Genomic DNA, 20,595 nt, shown 5'->3' on the forward strand with positions numbered 1-20,595 from the left:
CAATCCAGCATGTTGGCATGTTAATTTCGTACACGCAATATTAGCATACTGGCAACTGATATTCACCACACATCCACTTCCATGTGTAAGCAAAGTGTGACCTCTTCCTCTGCACGTGACCTCTCATTGACGTCATTTCTGCCTTTGGCCACAAGATGCTTGGGTTATTATTGCGTACCAACATGTACCATTTATATGTATGTCAACAACTTGGGTTCAACATGAATAGTGGACAGTTTGTATCTCTCTATTGCTTGTACACTAATTGAGGCAGTATACATGGTATACATGTGTAATAGCATGTACTGTGTTGTGTGATGTTAAAAATATGCATACTGTACGTCATCCAAAAAGTGTACATATTGTTTAAGATTAATTTTAACGTAAATGTTTAATCATGTATACGTGCTATAACAAAATGTGAGCATAATGCGAAGTTAGTGAGAAAATTCTGAATATTATAGTCATACGGTGCGTAATGCAGAAAAAATGTGTTATTTTATAGTTACTGCAAACCAAGCCATATGCTTTTTAGGATTTCTATATAGGCATGTTGATAAAGTCTATAAATTATTAGTCATTTTTAAAAGTTTTTGTTTTGTTACACATGTATTTTGACAGGAAGAAGAGACATGTACACGTACTTAGTTATACAATGTATGTGATAGGGTTGTATCTTTGATGCTACAAGCATGGCATTTGGCACACAGTCAGAGTATGTCATGACCAAGATATTTGGCTATAAGGCCATCGCAGATTTGTCCTTTGATAAAAATATAGGTAGAATAACAAGCAATCGCAGCCATTTTGAAAATTGCTTGTTATTAAACCTATATTTTTTTCAAAGGACAAATATGCGATGGCCCTATAGCCAAATATCTTTCCCATGACATACACTGTATTCTGACTGTGTGCCAAGTTTCATGCTTCCATCATCAAAGGTACAATTCCCCCAAATATTCCCCGTATCTAGCCCAGTAATGTACATGTACGTGACAAACAAGATGTACCGAGTACATGTTTTTTATTTAACTCATTCTGGGGCGGATGTAGACAGGATCAAGTTTTATTTCTACAGAAAACTTAGCCCAACATGAAACATCTCCAGGGGTAAACATATCCTTTCTCACTTATTTTCATGGTTTTATTAAGTTCAGAGCTAAATGCTTAAAAGTAGAGAATATTTTGTATAAAAAAATTTCAACATCCCCTATCTCAATTTTGAAAAAAAAAAATCGACCACAGAGGTTCTATGAGAAAATAACAGTTGAACACTGCCGAACAGTATAAGAAATATGACAATAAAATAAATATGGATATAAGTAAGAAAGGATATCAGTTTACCCATACATGTATGTTACCTTTTGGGTAAGATTACTGTACAAGCACCCACATTCTCATCAACATTTTTTTCTCTTGTTTTCTGGCATATCTATGAGAAAATCTCCTTTGAGAAACTTTCCCCCGGCGATTCTAAAGCAACGTCTCTCAGCTAATCTCCTCTTTTCACCAATTAACTTAATTACTTCCGGTTAGTTGCTCTCTAGTCAATAGAACCAGGTTTTGATTGGAGTCCATCAGTTTCGCTCTCTCTGATAAAGGTACACGTATGTACGTGTGCATGTATGTAGCAATATTTTTTTCTTGATGTTACAAGATAGATCCAAACGTTTCGTGTTCACTGAATCCACCTTATAGTAAAGCCTTCAGACTGTACAAGTAGTTATAATAGTTTTAAAATATATTGTATTTATGATATTTGCTTAACAACTATGCATTAATCAAATAATGTTTTATCCCATTGTATTGAATTTTATTGTATTTGTAATATTGTACATGTTTGTAGTCATTATTTATTGTATGCAGGGCCCCAATGGAAACCAGTTTTTAAACTGTTTGGGCATACCCTGGGTAAATAAATGTAGTGTCATTAATTAATTAATGTGCCGATCTACAGGTAAGCATGCAAACTCTGTATACATACGGAATTCAAGTTTTTTTTTATTTCAAGTCCTGTGTGAACAAAAGGCACAGTTTTCTATTATACATGTACATGTAATTCCCTCAATTTATTGGGACTCATTCCGTTTGAGGAGAAAATGCAACCAGCATTGAGAAAAGCTGACCCAAAAATGCATCATTTCACAAATAACTCCCAATCAATATGCTCACATGTTCATGTACAATTGTATACAATTAAATACATACATGTACGTGTACATCAGTATGAAAATCCATGAATACTGGCATGTTCATGTATAGATCTACATGCACATGAGCTAAGTTCAAGCGCATGCAGATGGTCCATTTTTTTTAACTTTACTCTTTTTTAGGATCAAAATACATACATGTACATGCACATGTGCACGTATATTATTACATGTGTGACTTGTCACATATATATATCCTATTTCTTCAAATGAAAATACATATTACATGTGTATATGCAAGAGTGTTCCTTTTTAATTCCATAGCTACTAAATAAATGTAACATCAAGTTGCAATACCAAAATTAAACCATATGTTGGTGTTGCCAAATTAAAAACTAGCATGTGCACGAACATCAATGCATCTCTGACAACATATGGCAAAGCTACAGGTACCTGCCGAAACTATAGTACATGTATGTAAATGTACTTGTGTGCAAAATATGCCTGGCCATGTCATGTCCGCTTGTACTCTCTCGTTTGTCTAAATTGAAATCGCAATTGGAAAATTGAAGAAGGGATTAAATATTAACAGGAAGCACGACACAAACAATGCTCAGCGATCAAGTCCTGTACCGGCTAGATCCAGGGTTGCCATGGGGCTAGGGCTTGGCTTGGCTAATGAGCCATGCACTTGTACAAATTGATTTTGGGAAAACCGAGGATTTCTTGACTCCCTGTTGTTAACGGTACAAATTATCATTTGCTTTTTATTTATTTTTTATTTTTTCATTGGAAGCAACAAATTGCCAAAAATGTTAAAGGGAATACAACATTTGCTTTTGCTGTACTTTTCAGAAATGGATGGATTGGGGGGGGGGGGGAGAGGGTGGAGTTTATAGCAAATATTGTTACACTAATTCGTTTGAAGGTTTGTGTTCATAGATGATGGAAGCCCAAAACAATTTTTAAGAACCACCTTCAAATATAAGGTTTAGCTCATTAAACTAGTACATGTAGGTCCGTTTTCAGGTAATTACTTATGTCCCTACGTGCCTTTAATAGTCACTGTTGTTAAGGGTAGAAACGGTAATTGGCTTCTCCCCCCCCCCCCTTTTTTTTGTTAGAAGCAACAAATTGCCCGAAATGTTAATTAGGGCGCATGACTATTTTGAGAAATACTTGCTGGTAATACAAAACTAACGTCATTTAATGAATACATTAAATTCTTGTGCTTTTGTCAACTGAATAACATGTAGATATCTTCTGCGTATAATTTCACCAAGTTGCATGCTACATTTTGTACGTAATGACTACCATTACATATTCACATAGCTGCCAACTTTTCAAAATTCCAATTAGTAATCAACCCGCGCGGTCATTTTCAACTTCTCGTTTTATCAAAAGCTTTACCAACATCGAGTACAGGTACATGGTTTACATGTACACATACATGTGCATACCCTTCTTGTTGTGAATAATAATGTACTGTAGGCCAAAAGATAATTTAAATTTTTTTTTTTTTTTTTTTTTTTTTTTTAAATTAATTTTGTTTTAATGTCTGTATTTGTTTGTTGAAGTCAAATAAATAATAACAACAATAACATGTGCGCATATTTTTTTATATTTTTTTTATCGCGAAATTTCACCAGAAGTTTTCGGTCAAAAACGATACTTTACAAGTATTTTTTTTTTTCGTTAGGTAGAAAATGGGAAATTCGTAATGTTTTAGTGGCAAATCGTATTTTCGTAATTTAACAAACAATTCGTAACAATTACGAAAAAATCGTACTAGTTGGCAGCTATGTATTCATGTAGTGCACACAAAGATTGTGCTGGCCTAAAGGTTGAAGACTTATGAATGCTTGAACACAAATATAGATTTCTATTTTCGCACGACTCTTTTAAGAAATATTTGCTGATTCATTTAATCTAACAAAGCAGGTTTTTTTTTTTAGGGTGGTCGAAGGATGTTCTAAAAAAAGGGTTCATCTATTTTTCCTTAAAACCCTACAATTTCAATGTACCATTTTGGAAAGAGAGATGTTAATGATTTAGTGTGAGACTGTCAGAGATATAGATATCTTCTGCGAATAATTTCACCAAGTTGCATCTACATAATGCTACATTTTGTAAATAATGACTACCATTACATATACATGTACATATGTAGTGCACACAAAGATCGTGCTGGACTAAAGGCATACATGTACATGTACATATGTACATTGTATTTCAAGGTTGAAGACTTGTGAATCCTTGAACACAAATATAGATTTGTATTTTCGCACGACTCTTTTAAGAAATATTTGCTGATTCATTTAACCTAACAATGCGGGTGTTTTTTTTTAGGGTGGACGAAGGATGTTCTAAAAAAAAAAGGGTTCATCTATTTTTCCTTAAAACCCAACAATTTCAATGTACCATCTAAATGCAATTGGAAAGAGAGATTTTAATGATTTATTAGTGTGAGACTGTCCGAGATACATGTATGTAGATATCTTCTGCGAATAATTTCACTAAGTTGCATCTACATAATGCTACATTTTGTACATAATGACTACCATTACATATACTGTACATATACATGTAGCGCACACAAAGATTGTGCTGGCCTAAAGGCATACATGTACATTGTACATCAAGGTTGAAGACGTGTGAATGCTTGAACACAAATATAGATTTCTATTTTCGCACGACTCTTTTAAGAAATATTTGCTGATTCATTTAACCTAACAATGCGGGGTTTTTTTTTTGGGTGGATGAAGGATGTTCTAAAAAAAGGGTTCATCTATTTTTTCCCCAAAACCCTACAATTTCAATGTACCATCTACATGTAATTGGAAAGAGAGATTTTAATGATTTATCAGTGTGAGACTCTCAGAGATTGTGTATGAATACATGGACAGCTATAGGGACCGATCTTTTGCGGACATATTATATTTTTCAAACAAAATGCATAGAAGGATGATAATGGTCTTAAGGGGAATACACAACATTTGCTTTTGCTGTAATTTTTTGATGTTTGCAATTGTTGTATAGGCCCTATATTCTCTTTACATTACACGCCTATTTTACTGAATGTGCAAGTCACATTCCATCATTTGCGACGCTATTTCCTTCACGTGGGCAGGGATCTCATTTCAATGTAACTTCATAGCAATTTAATCAACCTTGAAGCTTGTGACCAAATATAAATACAAGTGAATTATTGCTATGACTCCTGTCTACGCATTCGGCGCCATAAACAACAAGGACAAATGACCAGAAATAGCTCCTTGTTTATCTCAAAAGTTCTTATTTTAGTTTCAACTTCAATCAAAACACCCTTGATTTCATCTGTCGTCATTACATGTACCCCGGCTTTACGACCACCCCCGTAATATCATCCGAATGACGACACTTGTCTTCCAATCCAAATGATAATCACTCTGCCTGCGAACACACAAAATTGAAAAGCCAACGCAGTGCGATGCATCTTATCATAAGTACATGCACATTTGACATTGTTTGAACCAGGCTGAAATGTTCTTCATCGCTGGGCTTGTTAGATAGAAGTAAAAACAGGGATGGCACCAAATACCCCGTGAAATGCTATCGTTCCGACTCACTGTAGGTGCTTTTAAATTTTAATCAGGCACACTTTTTTTGCATGCGTTACCATGCTTTTTTTTGTTGCATGTTTCACAAAATGTCTATACAGTAGTGGCTGAGCAAAACCTTCCAGGCAGGTTAGTTGATTAGGCCACAAAAAAAAATAGTTCTGCTTCCGATTACATGGCATTCGAAAATAGGGTAGGTAGGTAGGGAATTTTTTTTCTTTTCGCCAATTTTTTTTGTGTACGATCATATGGAGGCGTCTGCGTGTAGTCAAGGGTAAAAGGTAGAAATCTATGGTTTTGGGTGTCTTTTTTTTCCTCATTTTTCCCATAAAAAAAAATAGGGTAGGGGCTATCAGAATAGGGTGCAAATGTAGGTAGGGAAACCGGAAGCAGAACTATTTTTTGGCCTTATAAATGCACCCTACAATACTTAAGATTTTGAGCAAGTTTGTTGCTTCAAATGCAAAACATACAAAAAAGAGCACATGATCCTATGTTCCTTCAAAGCAACTGATGTTTACCCGTAAGATACTACCGATACACTGTGCAACATGTGCAAAGACCTCATTAAATATCAACACTGTCTTTACATTGCAATTACAAAAAAAAACACAACACGATTCCTATCCAACCGAAATTATGATGAGAAAAAAATGAATGGTAATGTACATGTTAATGCCCATCACGCACGCTGTGTGAGCTCAGCTTTTCATTAAATATTGCTTCCTCCGTCAGATGACAGGAGACGTGTTGAATATATGGGCTACCTACTTCACATCGGACATGACTGTGGTGATTTGACTAATGATGATGCATGAAGGAGCAGTGTGGATGCAGGGAGATGGGGATCGCAAGAATAGGAAGGCCCTGGATGATATTTTATGCTAATCACTCTGACATTAAAACCATCAGGAATCGGTTCAAGCCAAAAAAAGCATTCACATGGGGTTCGTTGTGTAACTTATTTTTTTTTAATGAAATAGATTCTGACATGCATTGTAATGGCATTAAACATTGTGAACAGTACAAGCTACATGTGATGTGGTCTAATGGCAAAAATGATCAGAAATATTCAACAGGTAATTTCTACGCAAACACATATAATTTGAGTTCAAATGTCGGCATCAGAAATTGCAGTGAGCTAGAGACAAAACGTTTTCCGGTTACCAAATTTGTCTGAATAAAAATTGATGAGCTGAGGTGAATTTTGTTCTATTGTGTTTGTTCTTTAAATTCCAATGAGATACAATGTACGGTACTTTTCAATTTTTTTATGTGGCTTAGAACATTAGTATGTTCAATCACAAATTTAAAATTATTCATCAGAGAAGACTGGCATTAATTTGTAAATAACATTATTTTCACAGCTTTCATTTCTATTCCCAAGTTCCAAAAATGAAAATGTTTACCTCGCTTTCAATTCAACATGGCCGACTCGTGAATAAAGCCTATGGCAGGCCTACGCTGTGCCATACTAGAGCTATTCTTTGCAGGTTTTGAAGTGTACAGCATTAACACAAAGATCCCTGGCAGTATTTTTTTGAGACTCACAAAAAGAAAAAGCATGACAATTTTCTCTCATAATCTCTGAGCAAACAGATCATTGAAAAAGATTTTGTTAATTTTTTTTTTTTTGGGAGGGGGGGGGGGGGGGGGGGGAGAGACTGTCGACACCCTTGGGTCTTTCTTACCTGTGACAGAATGTCTGAGACGATCTCCAGTGGCACTTGATAAACGGCCTGGTCTTGCACACAGGTTGTCAATGTCATGTCTACCATTGCCTGCCAAAAAAAAAAAAAGAGAGAAAATTTTACTTTCATGAAATTAATATAAACAACTACAGGTTTGTCTTTGTCACAACGCAGAGTGATGGGGGCCCAGAACTATTTTATTTGACATTGTCTAACTCAGTTGTATCTTACATATACGTTTATATGCAAAAGAAACAGGATGGCCAGAATGGAATGAATAAGATTCATACCATCACAATGGGTGAATGGTATGTTTTGGTCAAGGAAAATTTGCTCATTAACCCTTACCCTACTAGACCCTCCAATGCATGCCAATATGTGCCTCAAGAAAATCTCCTATGTTTTTTGCATGGCCCTCCAATATCTGCCATGTCATTTCAAGGGTAACTGGACAGGCATTCCAATACATGCCACAGAGAACAATGAGAGTCCTCTGATAACAAAGTGAGTGCCCCCAGCTGGTCAGTATCAGGCACCCTCCAGGGCCTCCAACTCCTGCCAATTGGAGCCTTCACTGTTTAATAAAACTATCTGCCAATATACTGCAGCTGGAGGGCATTGGCATAACCAACTGACATGCAGTAAACTACCCTCAGAGAGTAAGGGTTAATTAATGAGAGTTCCCCTTTTCAACATTTCCATCAATGAAGACAATGTGTCTCTTTTTTTGTAACTGAAAGTGCCAACACTTCACAACTGATGCAAAATGTACCTTTGTTTCAGCATTTGTCTTTTAGAGCACCGGAACGGTAATCCGGAGGTCGCAGGTTCAAACCCCGCTCCTGTCAATTTCTTTGTTCAACTTTTCAACAACATTCAAATTTCTGAATTTTTTTTTTTTTAAATTTCCCATTTCTCTTGCCTCCTCCCCGACTCAAATCCGGATACAATTGCAAAACATGGATGATGACTGAATTGAGAGGGAACAAGTTAAAGCCGGCAAAGTCGATTTTCCCATTTGCTGGAGGCCCCAAGGAAAGCATTAAATGTGAACAGCTGTCAGAAGAGAGAAGCACCCTCGGATATTTGTTTCAAAAGACTACGGGGAAAAAAAACGGAAGGATGATCAGATGATTCGTTTACCGCGTGTGAGATCTACCCAAAGGGTTTACAGTGACTATGATTACACTTTAGGCTTGGTGTCTGGTTTCCTGACCCTCAGATCTAACAGACAGTCAGCCATGGACAGACAGGAACAGGATACCAGACTTTTACTAGAGCTATAATATGGTCAGATGTTGGGCATTTTTCTACCGTCTAACATATTTGTACTGTGAGAAAAACACAGGGTGAGTTAAAAAAAAAAAAAAAAAAAACCATAAATGGCAGGACTAATTTTTGAATGAAGTTTTGCCTGTAGCACTTTCAAAATCTAGGATATGAAAGCCCAATCAATCAACTTTCTTTTAGTACAAGAATCATTTAAAGTGCTCACTCATGTACTTTTCAAGTTACAGAATTTTGAACACAAACACCGTTTTAAAAGTTCTGTCCACGGATCACAAAAAAGGTAAGTGTTCTTTCAGCAAAACGAAAACAATTCACATGCATCCCTATGTGAATTGTTTTCGTTTTGCTGAAAGAACACTTACTTTTTTATGATCCGTGGACAGAACTTTAAAACGGTATTTGTGTTCAAATTCCTGTAACTTGAAAAGTACATGACTGATTTGAATGATTCTTGTACTCAAAGAAAGCTTTATGACTAGACTTTCATATATCTTAGATTTTAAAAGTGCTACAGGCAAAACTTCATTCAAAATTGGTCCTGCAATTTGAGTTTCGATTTATTGTGCTGTCTACAGTTTTAAGTACGTTCTGAGAACAAGTAAAAGAATTTTGACATGTTTATGTACACTTGACATGAACATCCTTTGCATTTTTTCGCGGAAACACCTTCCTATCCGCTGCTAGGAGCTCGCATTGATGCATTCCATGGCAGGCATGGATCTCTCAATATCGTCATCAGCGCCATGTTTATTCTGCCGATGCTCATGTGTGAGCCACACGTCTTCATCGACACCACACGCTGACACCCTCTGCATAAAACCTCCAAGCATCACAACGCACAGGGTGTCAATGACAATGTACTTCACAGTGCATGTACATGGACTCTCGTATGCAATGTCAAGTTTTGCAGCCCTTATTTTAGTGTTTCAACTTGCATTTTAAAGGTGTCAATACCGAGTCCAGATCGGAAATGAAGGGGGGGGGAACAGTCTTCTGTATTTCATAAGATATTAACACCTTTTCATTCCAGATCAAAACATAAATTACGCAGTTTGAAATTTAACTCTGAGCTGAATTGTACACGTGATTTTGTAAATTCTCCATTTTGAAACTTGCTCATCCAAAAAAAACAGTCAGGCGGGTCACCAACTAAAACGCTGCGTATTTTCTGATGATCTCATGTCTGATATTTTAAATCATTTCTATTCTACTCGTAGAATAGTGTTTAACCACTTCATCTAACATGAACGAGGCCAACCACATAGCTGGGCTAACAAACGAATTGAAGATGGTCCTTTCTTTACAAAGTTTGAGGTACAGTACCTTGACTTCTTTCATGAAGACGTCTGGTCTTGTGGTATTGCACAGCAGTTTCTTGTATCTGTGGATTGCGCGTTTCCATTGCATGGAGTGAAGCCACTGATCACGAACGTACAAGTTGGCCGCCTGCAGGTCGTGCATAAAAAAAGAAAGGTGGAACATGAATGTACACATCCCTATGGCAGTTGTATGGTAAAACATACGCACATGAAAATGAGCTTGAAAAGGCTGGTTCGTTCTTCACGAAACTGATCCGACGTCAACAAACATTCGCTGCATATTTTGCCAAAATTGAATTGTGTTCAACTTTCGTGAATTCACAGCACTACATGTCACCAATTCCCGTTTGCATACACGTAATTTGCATGTGGTGCCATGGATACTTTAATTTCATTGCCCTAGGTAGAATCTTTGTGTCATGCTTGTAAAAGTGAAGGACATCATCTGCTCATCAAATACTATCTCCCACATCATTTGCATCACAAAGGGGCAGTGCATGGTTCGAGTGTGTGGTGCAAAGAATATATGAATGTTGATGTAACATGTTAGAAGTGTAGGGTACGCCCAGTGAGCCTGCCACAAAACATATCATGTCCAACACGAGACTCAAGAAAAATCAGTGGTTAGGCCCCCAAAAAAATAAGTCGGTCTCTGGTCAGCGCGCGTCGATTTTAATCATGCGCGTCGAATTTTTTTTTTTTCCAAAATGTTCTGCGGTAGCTCCAACAGCGCCCTCTATTTCCGCACCTCCTCAATTTTTTTTTACCAAAGAGCACCAAGGAATGGGAAATTGCACCAATGCAAATGATCGAAAGCACCAAGGCAAATTATGGAGGACACCAATGTACATGAGGACACCAAAAAAGCAAAATAGTACCCACCTTGTCAGTACAATCCAAGCTTGAAGGAAAAAAAAAAAAAGCCCCCCAAAAAAAAAAAGCCGCGTGGCCACGTCAATTCCGGAACTTTGGTCTGACCAGAGACCGAATATTTTTTTTTTTGGCCTTACTCTAAGAAGATTTCAAACATTTGCAAACCACATTTAAGTACCTCACTACATTTTTGACCTGCCCACTGTGATGTGGCCAGAACACATTTTTTTTCACGCCTTGGGACATGCAATATCTTCATTACGATAGATTCTGTGGTAAATTTGCATGTTCATGGCAAATTTATTGCAGCATGCATGCAATATTTTAATATCACATTTTTTATCACTTCATGGCCCAAGCCTTAGAAGGGTTGCCTTTTTCAGATCACGAACAAAGTTCAGATTTCGACACAGTAATATTAAATGATTATACCTCATCATATGACCACCATTATGTTTACGACACATACCTCATTTGTGACTCTTTGGAAAATATAAAAATGACTCACGTGCCAGACTGAAAATATAAAAAAAATCTGTTGCAACCATCTGGAGACTGAATAATATTTTTTGGTTATTAATATACAGAGTGGCTACATGCAGCAGGACAATTTCAATTGAAAATTTGCCATCAACACGCAGATGGAAGCAATGAAGCTTGCCTTTCAAACGAATCAAATTATCAAACTGCCTGCCATGAGGATATGACTTCAACATGGCCGGAGGAAATATGCATGTTTATCAACTGTATGTATAAATGTTGTCTAGATTTAAAAAACGCCAGAGAAAAACATGCTCAAATTTGGGCATGGCACCCTGAAAGTATTTATTTTGAAATTGCAAAGTTGCATATTTTCTAGCATTGCACAATGTAAACCGTATGAGTTTTGTGGTAGGGCAATCTTAGGCCTGTTCTAGACACTGTGCTACTTCCACGCTAAACTTAAAGGGAATGTACAACATTTGCTTTTGCTGCAATTTACAGAAATAAATGGATTTGGAGGATTAGTACGTTATATAAAATATTGTTAAACTGACTTGTTTCATGTTTTGGGCTTGTAGATGCTGGAAAAACCAAGAAAACCTATCATGTTCTTGTAGTCTGGTTCCCTGACCCAACTTAAGATGAAACAAAGCAATTAATACACTTTGGGGAATTGTAAGGTCAGGGAATCAGTCTAGCAGGCTTGTACCCCTTCACAGGTGTGTGATCAATTGCAAAGAAAAGTCAGAATAACTAAATATGAAAAATTAAGAACAATTTTTGAAAAAACAGCCAGTTTTCTCCAACGCTGGTCGGCCGACCAGCGTTGGAAAAATACACTTTTTCTTGAAAATGTCAGCCCACCAGGAGCCACGATTTTACAGGATGCTTTAGACTGTCAGTCCCTTACAATTCAGTAAGGTATTTAGTGGTAATTTGATCATTTCGTTTTTTGATGTTTGCAAATGTTGTATTTTCCCTTTAATTGAAATGAGTGCGACAATAGCTCGTCTACAGCACGGCAGTTACTCTAAACGCCGAGCGTACATGTACATGTGTTGTAGTCGAACCTCAATGCATCTGGAGTAATGGGCCAGGGGCCAATTTAAGCACAAACTTTGCCTAAGCACACACAAAAAAAGTGCTTAATGTAATCAGGATACCGGCCCAAATGGCATGCAATGTACATTTTTTTGTGACTGGTATTTAGCTGTTGTTTACTTAGCATAACAATCACATGGAGTTTTGGCGGATAGCCTGATTATATTAAGCAAATTTTTTTTTTGTGCTTAGTTAAGCAAATTTTGTGCTTAAGCAGCTCTATGAAATTGGCCCCAGGTTAAAGCAGTTCAATGAACTTTCAGCGCAATCAAACTATTCGGTATCATTTTAATCGAAGGACTTTTAAAACAATTTCTATTTGTTGGGTAGGTGGTTTATCACTCTTGGAGAATGACTGCAATAGACAAGGAAAATAGGGCAGGAAAAAAAGTGGACCAAACATTTACAGGATGACCCATGAATACGAGGTCTGGTATCCAGTCTCCCTGCATCTTACCTGCAACAGTATAGAGCCTGTGTGAAGGACAATACGCAGGCAGGCGCTCTGTCCGGCCTCCCAGCGCGTCAACGGGTGGATGTCTGTTATGCTGCAGTATGGCAGAGGATACTCCATGAAACCAGAGGGCTGAAGGACAAGGAAAAGGGGAAGAGGAAGGGGCGGGAAAGAATACAAAAACACAGAGGTTAGTCATATCATAACAAACTGAAAGGTGATTTACTGAAACACTGAATTTACTCCTTCCTGCAAGTTTCAAAGACTTCAAGTGAGAACTCATGTACATGTACTATCAACCCACACCAGTTGACTATTGGACTAGTCTTGTCAACCAGGCACAGCCAGAATCCAGGTTTTCTCATGACACAATGATATGATAAGAGACATTTGCACGTTACTACTAGTCCTCAAGTGCAAGTTACACAAAGTAACAAATCAACCACACCACTAGTGAACCATTTGACAGGCAAGAGTGTTTTTGTTTGTTGACATGTTACCTCTTACTTTCAAGTGGGTTTTGACATTATTTTTCAACACCAAGACATATCTTCCAGATACATTGTAGGTTTGCACATTTTGCTGTTTCTGTGGTAAAACATTGGCAGTTTGACTGTATAGGCTACGTGTAGCCTTACCAAATTTAAAAAACAAAAATTCAAATTGCGTTTTCCCCTGTAGGCTGTACTGACCCAAAGTTCAAAAGGTTAGATTTTCTGAAAATTGGTTGTTGTTTTTTATTTAAATAAGTGATAGTATAATTAGCATGTCATTATTTCACTGTGAGCGGTTCTGATGAACCCTAAAAATCCCAGCTTGCCAGCATTTTCTAGCTACCATAATTAGTTCTCGTGTATAAATTACATGTATATATTACCGGCTTAATTATTCATGCTAGACAGAAGAGCATGCAAACTGTATCGGTGCATATTTGCCTTAAATTACATAATCCCGTGAAAGTGCTACACTGTACAAATGTACATGTATGTATTTATAAGAAATTATGCTGATCAAACATTTTTTCCCCTGAATATTTAAACAGTTTGATCATTTATTGTCTAGCAATAGCAGAAGCAAAGAAGTTGTGGTGAATACATGTATACATAGTTGTGGTGTATATGTTTTCGGGTCCAAACCATAGAAAGTGTTGCCTAAAAAAACTACTTGTTAAACAAGATAAGGAAAGAACTGCGAGAAAAATAATCTAAACCACAGTCCACCACGTAACAAAACTAAATTACAAAAATCTCTAGTACATCGTACCGACTCAAATTATACGTTTTCAGAGAAAAAGGGACAAACCCTCTGGTTGGCGTGTACTATATGTACCTGTACTTGCACGTAAGCCAAATAAAAATTAACAAGCGGTTTTATAATATTTTGGACAAACAATGAAGTTGAACGGAGGTAAAACAACAACGATTAACCCAAACAAACATGTTGTTCTTGTGTTTATTATCCACAAATCGTCCTGACAGCACCTTCTTACGTATCTACGTACATTTATGTACGTACATACACGTGTACGTGTATGTAATTTTCCTACGTACATGTACATGAATGAACAGAGTATAACTTTAGGCAAACTATGTATTTTGACCATTTCTGTTTTCACGCGATATGGCAAATTTGTTTACTGATGCAGTAAAAGATAAAACAGTTACTCCTCCGGGATTTTTCAAAAAGAGGGGGATGACGGCCTTTATATTTTCTTTTTAATTATTTTTCCAAGATGGCCGCCAAGTATTTAAATTCAAGATGGCCGCCAATTTTGGTTCAAAATGACCGCCAACTATTATGTATTAAAGCAAAATACCAGTACAAGAAAAAGTTAGCTTTTTTTGGTGAGAAAAAAAACAAAGGATGTAGCTTCAAAAAAGAATGCGGGCGGGGACGATCAACTGGTTTTTATTTTTACTCGGCCTAAAGACTAGGTACAATGTGCACATACATGTATTTTGTTGAAGTGAATATATGTACAACCATTGGTACTACGTACATGTAGTGTTTTAATTCTGAATGTATGTAACATTAAGACGTACAACTGTACATGTATTATTTTAAATAAAATGGGCGTAGGGCCAAAAAAAAAATATTAGTCTGTCTCTGGTCAGCGCACGCGTCGATTTTAATCATGCGCGTCAACCTTTTTTTTCAGCAGCGCCCTCTATTGCCGTACCTCCTCAAATTTGTGTACCAAGGAATGGGGAAATTGCACCAAGGCAAATGATGAAGGGCACCGCAAGGCAAATTATGAAGTACCCCAATGTATATGAGGACACAACAAAAGCAAAATAGTACCCACCTTGTCTGTACAATCCAAGCTTGAAAAAAAAAAAGGCAAAACACCCCCCAAAACCACGTTGCCGCATCAATTCCGGAACTTTGGTCTGACCAGAGACCGAATATTTTTTTTGGGGGGGGCCTAATACGGTAGATGCCTTTTTATTCTATCCATCCACAGGATCATAATTACATGTAATAGCACCGTACATGTTTGTAATTACTCATCAATTGTAAAGGTAGTATGTATAAATGTACCAGTACCTTCACCTTCACATGTACATTTATGTACATGTATGTACATACACTGTACCATTCATCACAAAGGTGACTAACAGTGTTTATTCAAATTTGTAGCATTTACAATGAGTGACAATATTGAAACTGGCACATCAACATTTGATACAAATTGATACTCAATAAAATCAATATTATGTGCCCATCTGTGCACAAACTCAAATACAAATTCAATACCTAAAATGTCTGTTCACATTTTGTGTACATGTAATATCATGCATTGAAAATTTTTTGGTTAATACCCACATACCCATGTGAGACAGACACTGCAATGTACGTAGGTATCGGTACCTGTACTACATTTGTACTTGTTCTACATAACCCCCAAGGACAGACACACAAAGGGAGAACAACAGATCCTTTCAGTCCTTGGGCGTTGGTCTTTTGTTCAAAACGGTCCTCTGTAGTAGGTTTGTGTGCTTAGTCTATGGGAGAGTGTTATATTACAGGGACAAAGGGAAACACAAAGCATTGTCCTCAGGAGTATAGTAAAACAAGAGTGTGTGTACACACTGTCATCACATTGCAAATAAGAGTCTCTTTACATTTAAAATGACTGAAAAGATCTACATGTTTACATGAGGTATTGTCACATATTTTCTCCTCACATCTGTTCTTAAAAATAAAGCCACATTTTTTTTGTATTCTGGCATTCAATTCTGGCTGTTGGTAAAGACACAATATGTGCATGAATGATATGTAAAGTACATACATGTGTTTTTCTTTTAACCACATATATGACATTTACACAATTCCTGTTACCATGACAACTTGTTTATTTATTACATGCAATGACATTTTAATTATTGATGACTACAGTGCATTGACTTTTTGTACGTGTATTGTAAAAGCTCTAGTGTGATACAGTAGTTTTATCAGGGGACCTTCGTCTCTGTAATATTTTGCACTCGCAGCAGATTATTGTCTGGAGCATGGATCATGTGGATTATAAATTTCCATAGTTTGGCAGGATTATGGATATTTCTGTCCATCATCTCGATTCTATTTTTTAGCAAATTTGTTACAACAGCGTGGTTATTCATACTTTTATAGGGCAACGGTAGATGAATGTGTGGAATTCATTTAAAAAAATGCAAAGCTGCAATTTAAACAAGTGTTTACCGCTTCCACTAAAATTTACAATGAAAAGTCCCCTTTGGTTTTTAAACATAAGTCATCGCTGCATATCAAAAGCACATACAGATGTAAATTGCATTTGAACTATAATGTGCACACAGTAAGTGCAAGTGTGAGGCATACATGTACCGCAGCAGGGAACCCCGAAAATAAAGTGCATGAAAATGTGCCTCTTACAAGTGTACAACACTAACACTGTACACGTACACGTTTGGATGGGGGTGTTCATCTATTCAAACCGTGGACGAAAAATACCAGAGAACAAAAGAGAACAATATCGTCCACGATTCCCAGCAAACGTCCGAGATTGAGGTCGTGCACAAAACCTATGGGAGTCTTCCTAAAAAGTTAAAGTACACTGTACAAATAACAGAGGAACAATAGGACGGTGTGAACACGACTGGGTGTCTGTGTATACATTGTGTACATGTACTTGTACCTTGCCTAAAATAAACACAGTGGGCCTACGGTCGGTACCTGTGCGGCGCTGATACAGCAACATACATGTACTGTACATACATGTGCACATAAACTTCACCCATCAGGCGGCATAATTTACTGTGAAACGTGTGTGCTTTACTTCAAACCACAAATACCCCCCCTGTACATACATGTACACGTACAATTACTAACATTATCACATTCACATTGACAAAGTGTCAATGTTACGTCTGAATGACTTTTTTGCTCATATTTTTGGCAAACTACATGTACATTCAAATAATTAAACACTTTCTGCAGTAGAGAAACACCCAACAACAAGTATTATGTAGAGCAACTACAAGCAAGGCATTCATCCTTTTCATAATGTGGTCATACATGTACATGTATGTCGCACATTGTGTCCCAACCAGGCGGAATGACCCGTATTTATAACAATTTGGCAACAATCTTTTCAATGTACACTGTACATATGTACCTGTACACGATGTATACCGGTACATACCGGTACTTCTGTACATGTCCACTTGGCTATCCACATAAATATTGTAACCATAAGCAATATAAAAATAACACATGATACAATTTAATACTACCGGGGTACCAGGAAGTTTCAGGTTGAACCGGGGTACCAGGAAGTTTCAGGTTGAAGAAAGTAGGCTGCATACATGTACAAATGTACATTTGCCAATACTGTCTGAAATTTGAACGGCCCATTAAAAACCCCTTGTTGAAATTGTCCGTTGCAATAAGACAGTGCACAGCTCACATAATTACTGCTGGCTGACAATGGTTTGACAGGGGATGATAGCCCATATTATGCACTGTACATGTACCCTGCCACATCAATCCCGATGGTTATGCTGTGTTGAGCATCTAGTAATAAGACAGCTATCAATTAGAGTCACACTCCAGATGACAGCAACCGAGGGGTTTGGCTCTTGATGATCGTGGAAATGAGGACAAACTGTCTTCATTACTTAAAGTTAAAGGGCCCATGAAATGCAACTGTTTTAATGCAATCCTTGAAAATACACCTTTGTGCCCATTGTCCAATGGTTTTTATGCTAATTTTACTTTCCATAAATTTATGACCAACACTGTGATGTCATTCAAGGCAGATACTTCAGTGTTGCTGCCGTTTTAGCTTATAAAAAAAAAGCCAGAATTTTGGATTTTTTGTTGATGTGGTTAAGTTTCTGTTGTTGGGAACTCAGTGTAGTCCAGTGTAAAATTCATGTCATGATAGTCTCAAAGTTTAAGATCAAACGTTGTTCACATGTATCTTAATCTGAATCTGAATACATTGAAACGCCGCTATAACAAACATTTGGCTAAAACGAACATCCTCTTTGGCTCCCGAAATAGTAACTTCTACATATGTACATTATAATGCACAATCATATGAAGCCCGGGAAGGGATAGGGTGGAATTTTTTTTTTACGTTGCTAATATTAATTCGTTCCCACGAATTAATATTTTGTTCCCATGAATTAATTCGTTCTAACGAATTACTAATTCGTCCACGAACTAGTAGGCCTAATTCGTGGGAACGAAATAGTAATTCGTGGGAACGAAATAGTAATTCGTGGGAACGAAATAGTAATTCATGGGAACGAAATAGTAATTCGTGGGAACGAAATAGTAATTTGTGGGAACGAATTAGCCAAATCGTGGGAACGAATTAGCAACGTATATTTGTTTTCCCCACCCTGTCCCTTCCTGGGCTTCATACAATCACTATAACAAAGACCACTATAAAAGAACATTTTTTATGGATCCCATCGTGTTCGTTATAGTGGCGTTCTACTGGAGTATAGTTGGCAAGGCATCCATCACAAAACATCACACCAACTTGTTCGGTTAGTTTTTGGACGTGGAGCTGGACATGTTTTCGACAACATAAACAAGTAACTATTTGGAACCACTGAGCAATTTGACAAGTTCCACTCTTAATTTTGAGTGAGATGTTTTCCCAGATTCTATGACGCAGGGTGGGAGACTGTTCCAATTCTTGATAGTCCTGGGGAAAAAAAAATGTTGTTGAATGTTCTAGTTCTGACATACATTTGATTCAGTTTGCGATTATCACCCCGGGATGATCTGAGCGATCATTAATGTGACTGATGTTTAAGTGCAACAGTGAACGAAGCCTACATTGATCCTGATTATGGTTTGCAGTTCAACTTAGCCAGCTCTGTTCTCCATAACGCCAATCAACCAAACGGTACTGATGAACGAATAAAATATGATATGCCCCCAATTGATATGCGTGATGTTTGCCCCTAGCGTCGACAGCCATTCAGGACATCTCATTCATTACTTTTCAACAAGGGAGCTTATAAGACGTCGATGTATTCCATTACTGATTTGTAGCCGAGGCATGGAAAACGGCAAATTGGTAACACAATCTGGGCTTTATTTTCTTGGCGAGGAGCAGGACTAGCAGCTGCTAAATTCATCCCTGATATCACACGCAAGATCGTGCATGTTTACTACAATGGCAAAATTTGATTCTTCGTGTACATGCATCACATGTGAAAGTACCAACCTATATATGTGTACACGTACAGTGTATACAACTTTTCTGTTTTCTCCAATACCTCTCTTCTTTATTGATTAAAGCACTGTGTACATCTATGGAATTGTCACTATAATTTAATAAAACAGACCCATTTATCTCTTTTAACCATTGTTTTTTAAGTACCTAGGTACATCCACATGTTAAAAACTAACTTAATGACTGGGATGTGACAAAGAAAGAACTGACCACTTAGAGTAAATACACGTATGTATAACATTTGTTTTGCGAAGACTTCTTTTTTTTTCTAATCCAGGGCACTGAGTCATTTCAATATTAATCAGGAAGTATACATTTTGAACATTGTACTGGTACAAACATGAACACGTAAATGTACATGTATACATTTTGTATACACGTACATGTACATTGTACATGCACACAATTTCTCATGCCATCTCAATGATATTATAGTATCTGAATACTAGGTTCTCTGGTGTTGTCTTACAGGTACATGTACATGTGCATAGATTTTGTACACCGCATTTCTCGACAAGACACTAACAATTATACAGTATCTTCAAATCTTTAGTTCTTGCCCAACATTATTCATTTTTGTGGCAAAAATGCAATGACATTAGTGACAGTCTTCTTTGTGCAGTATCCCTTTATTAATTAAAAAATACGGGAAACATGTTGCAACCTGATGTCACTTCCGCGATTGTGTACAAAGTCTATGGAGAGTCAAGAACATTTTCTTAACAAGATTGGAAATGGTTCTCAGTCCGAGATTCATGTCTTTCCATCATTTTTGCAATGAATGACCTTCATTGTAGTACCGGTACTACTTCATTGAGATGATATATGAAGAAAAATGTGGCGTCAGGTTGCAACATTTTTCCAAAAATACACTTAGAACTGAGGAAATCAACAGCCGTTTAAATCTTTGTTATTTA

At 37.0% G+C, this 20,595-nt stretch overlaps 1 protein-coding gene across 1 annotated transcript in view; it reads right to left on the minus strand.

Annotated features, from left to right (window-relative positions):
• The window catches only part of LOC119737047 (C-Maf-inducing protein-like), a 59,714-nt gene that overhangs the window by 34,734 nt on the left and 4,385 nt on the right, over nucleotides 1-20,595 (minus strand). The window contains exons 2-4 of the mRNA XM_038211118.1: nucleotides 12,964-13,092; nucleotides 10,054-10,176; nucleotides 7,441-7,530 (exon numbers count right to left, since the gene is read on the minus strand). Coding sequence (XP_038067046.1) covers nucleotides 7,441-7,530; nucleotides 10,054-10,176; nucleotides 12,964-13,092 — 342 coding nt within the window. The remainder of the gene's footprint in view (nucleotides 1-7,440; nucleotides 7,531-10,053; nucleotides 10,177-12,963; nucleotides 13,093-20,595) is intronic.

Source organism: Patiria miniata, unplaced genomic scaffold, assembly GCF_015706575.1.
Source record: "Patiria miniata isolate m_02_andy unplaced genomic scaffold, ASM1570657v1 HiC_scaffold_3, whole genome shotgun sequence".
Taxonomy (NCBI): Eukaryota; Metazoa; Echinodermata; class Asteroidea; order Valvatida; family Asterinidae; genus Patiria; species Patiria miniata.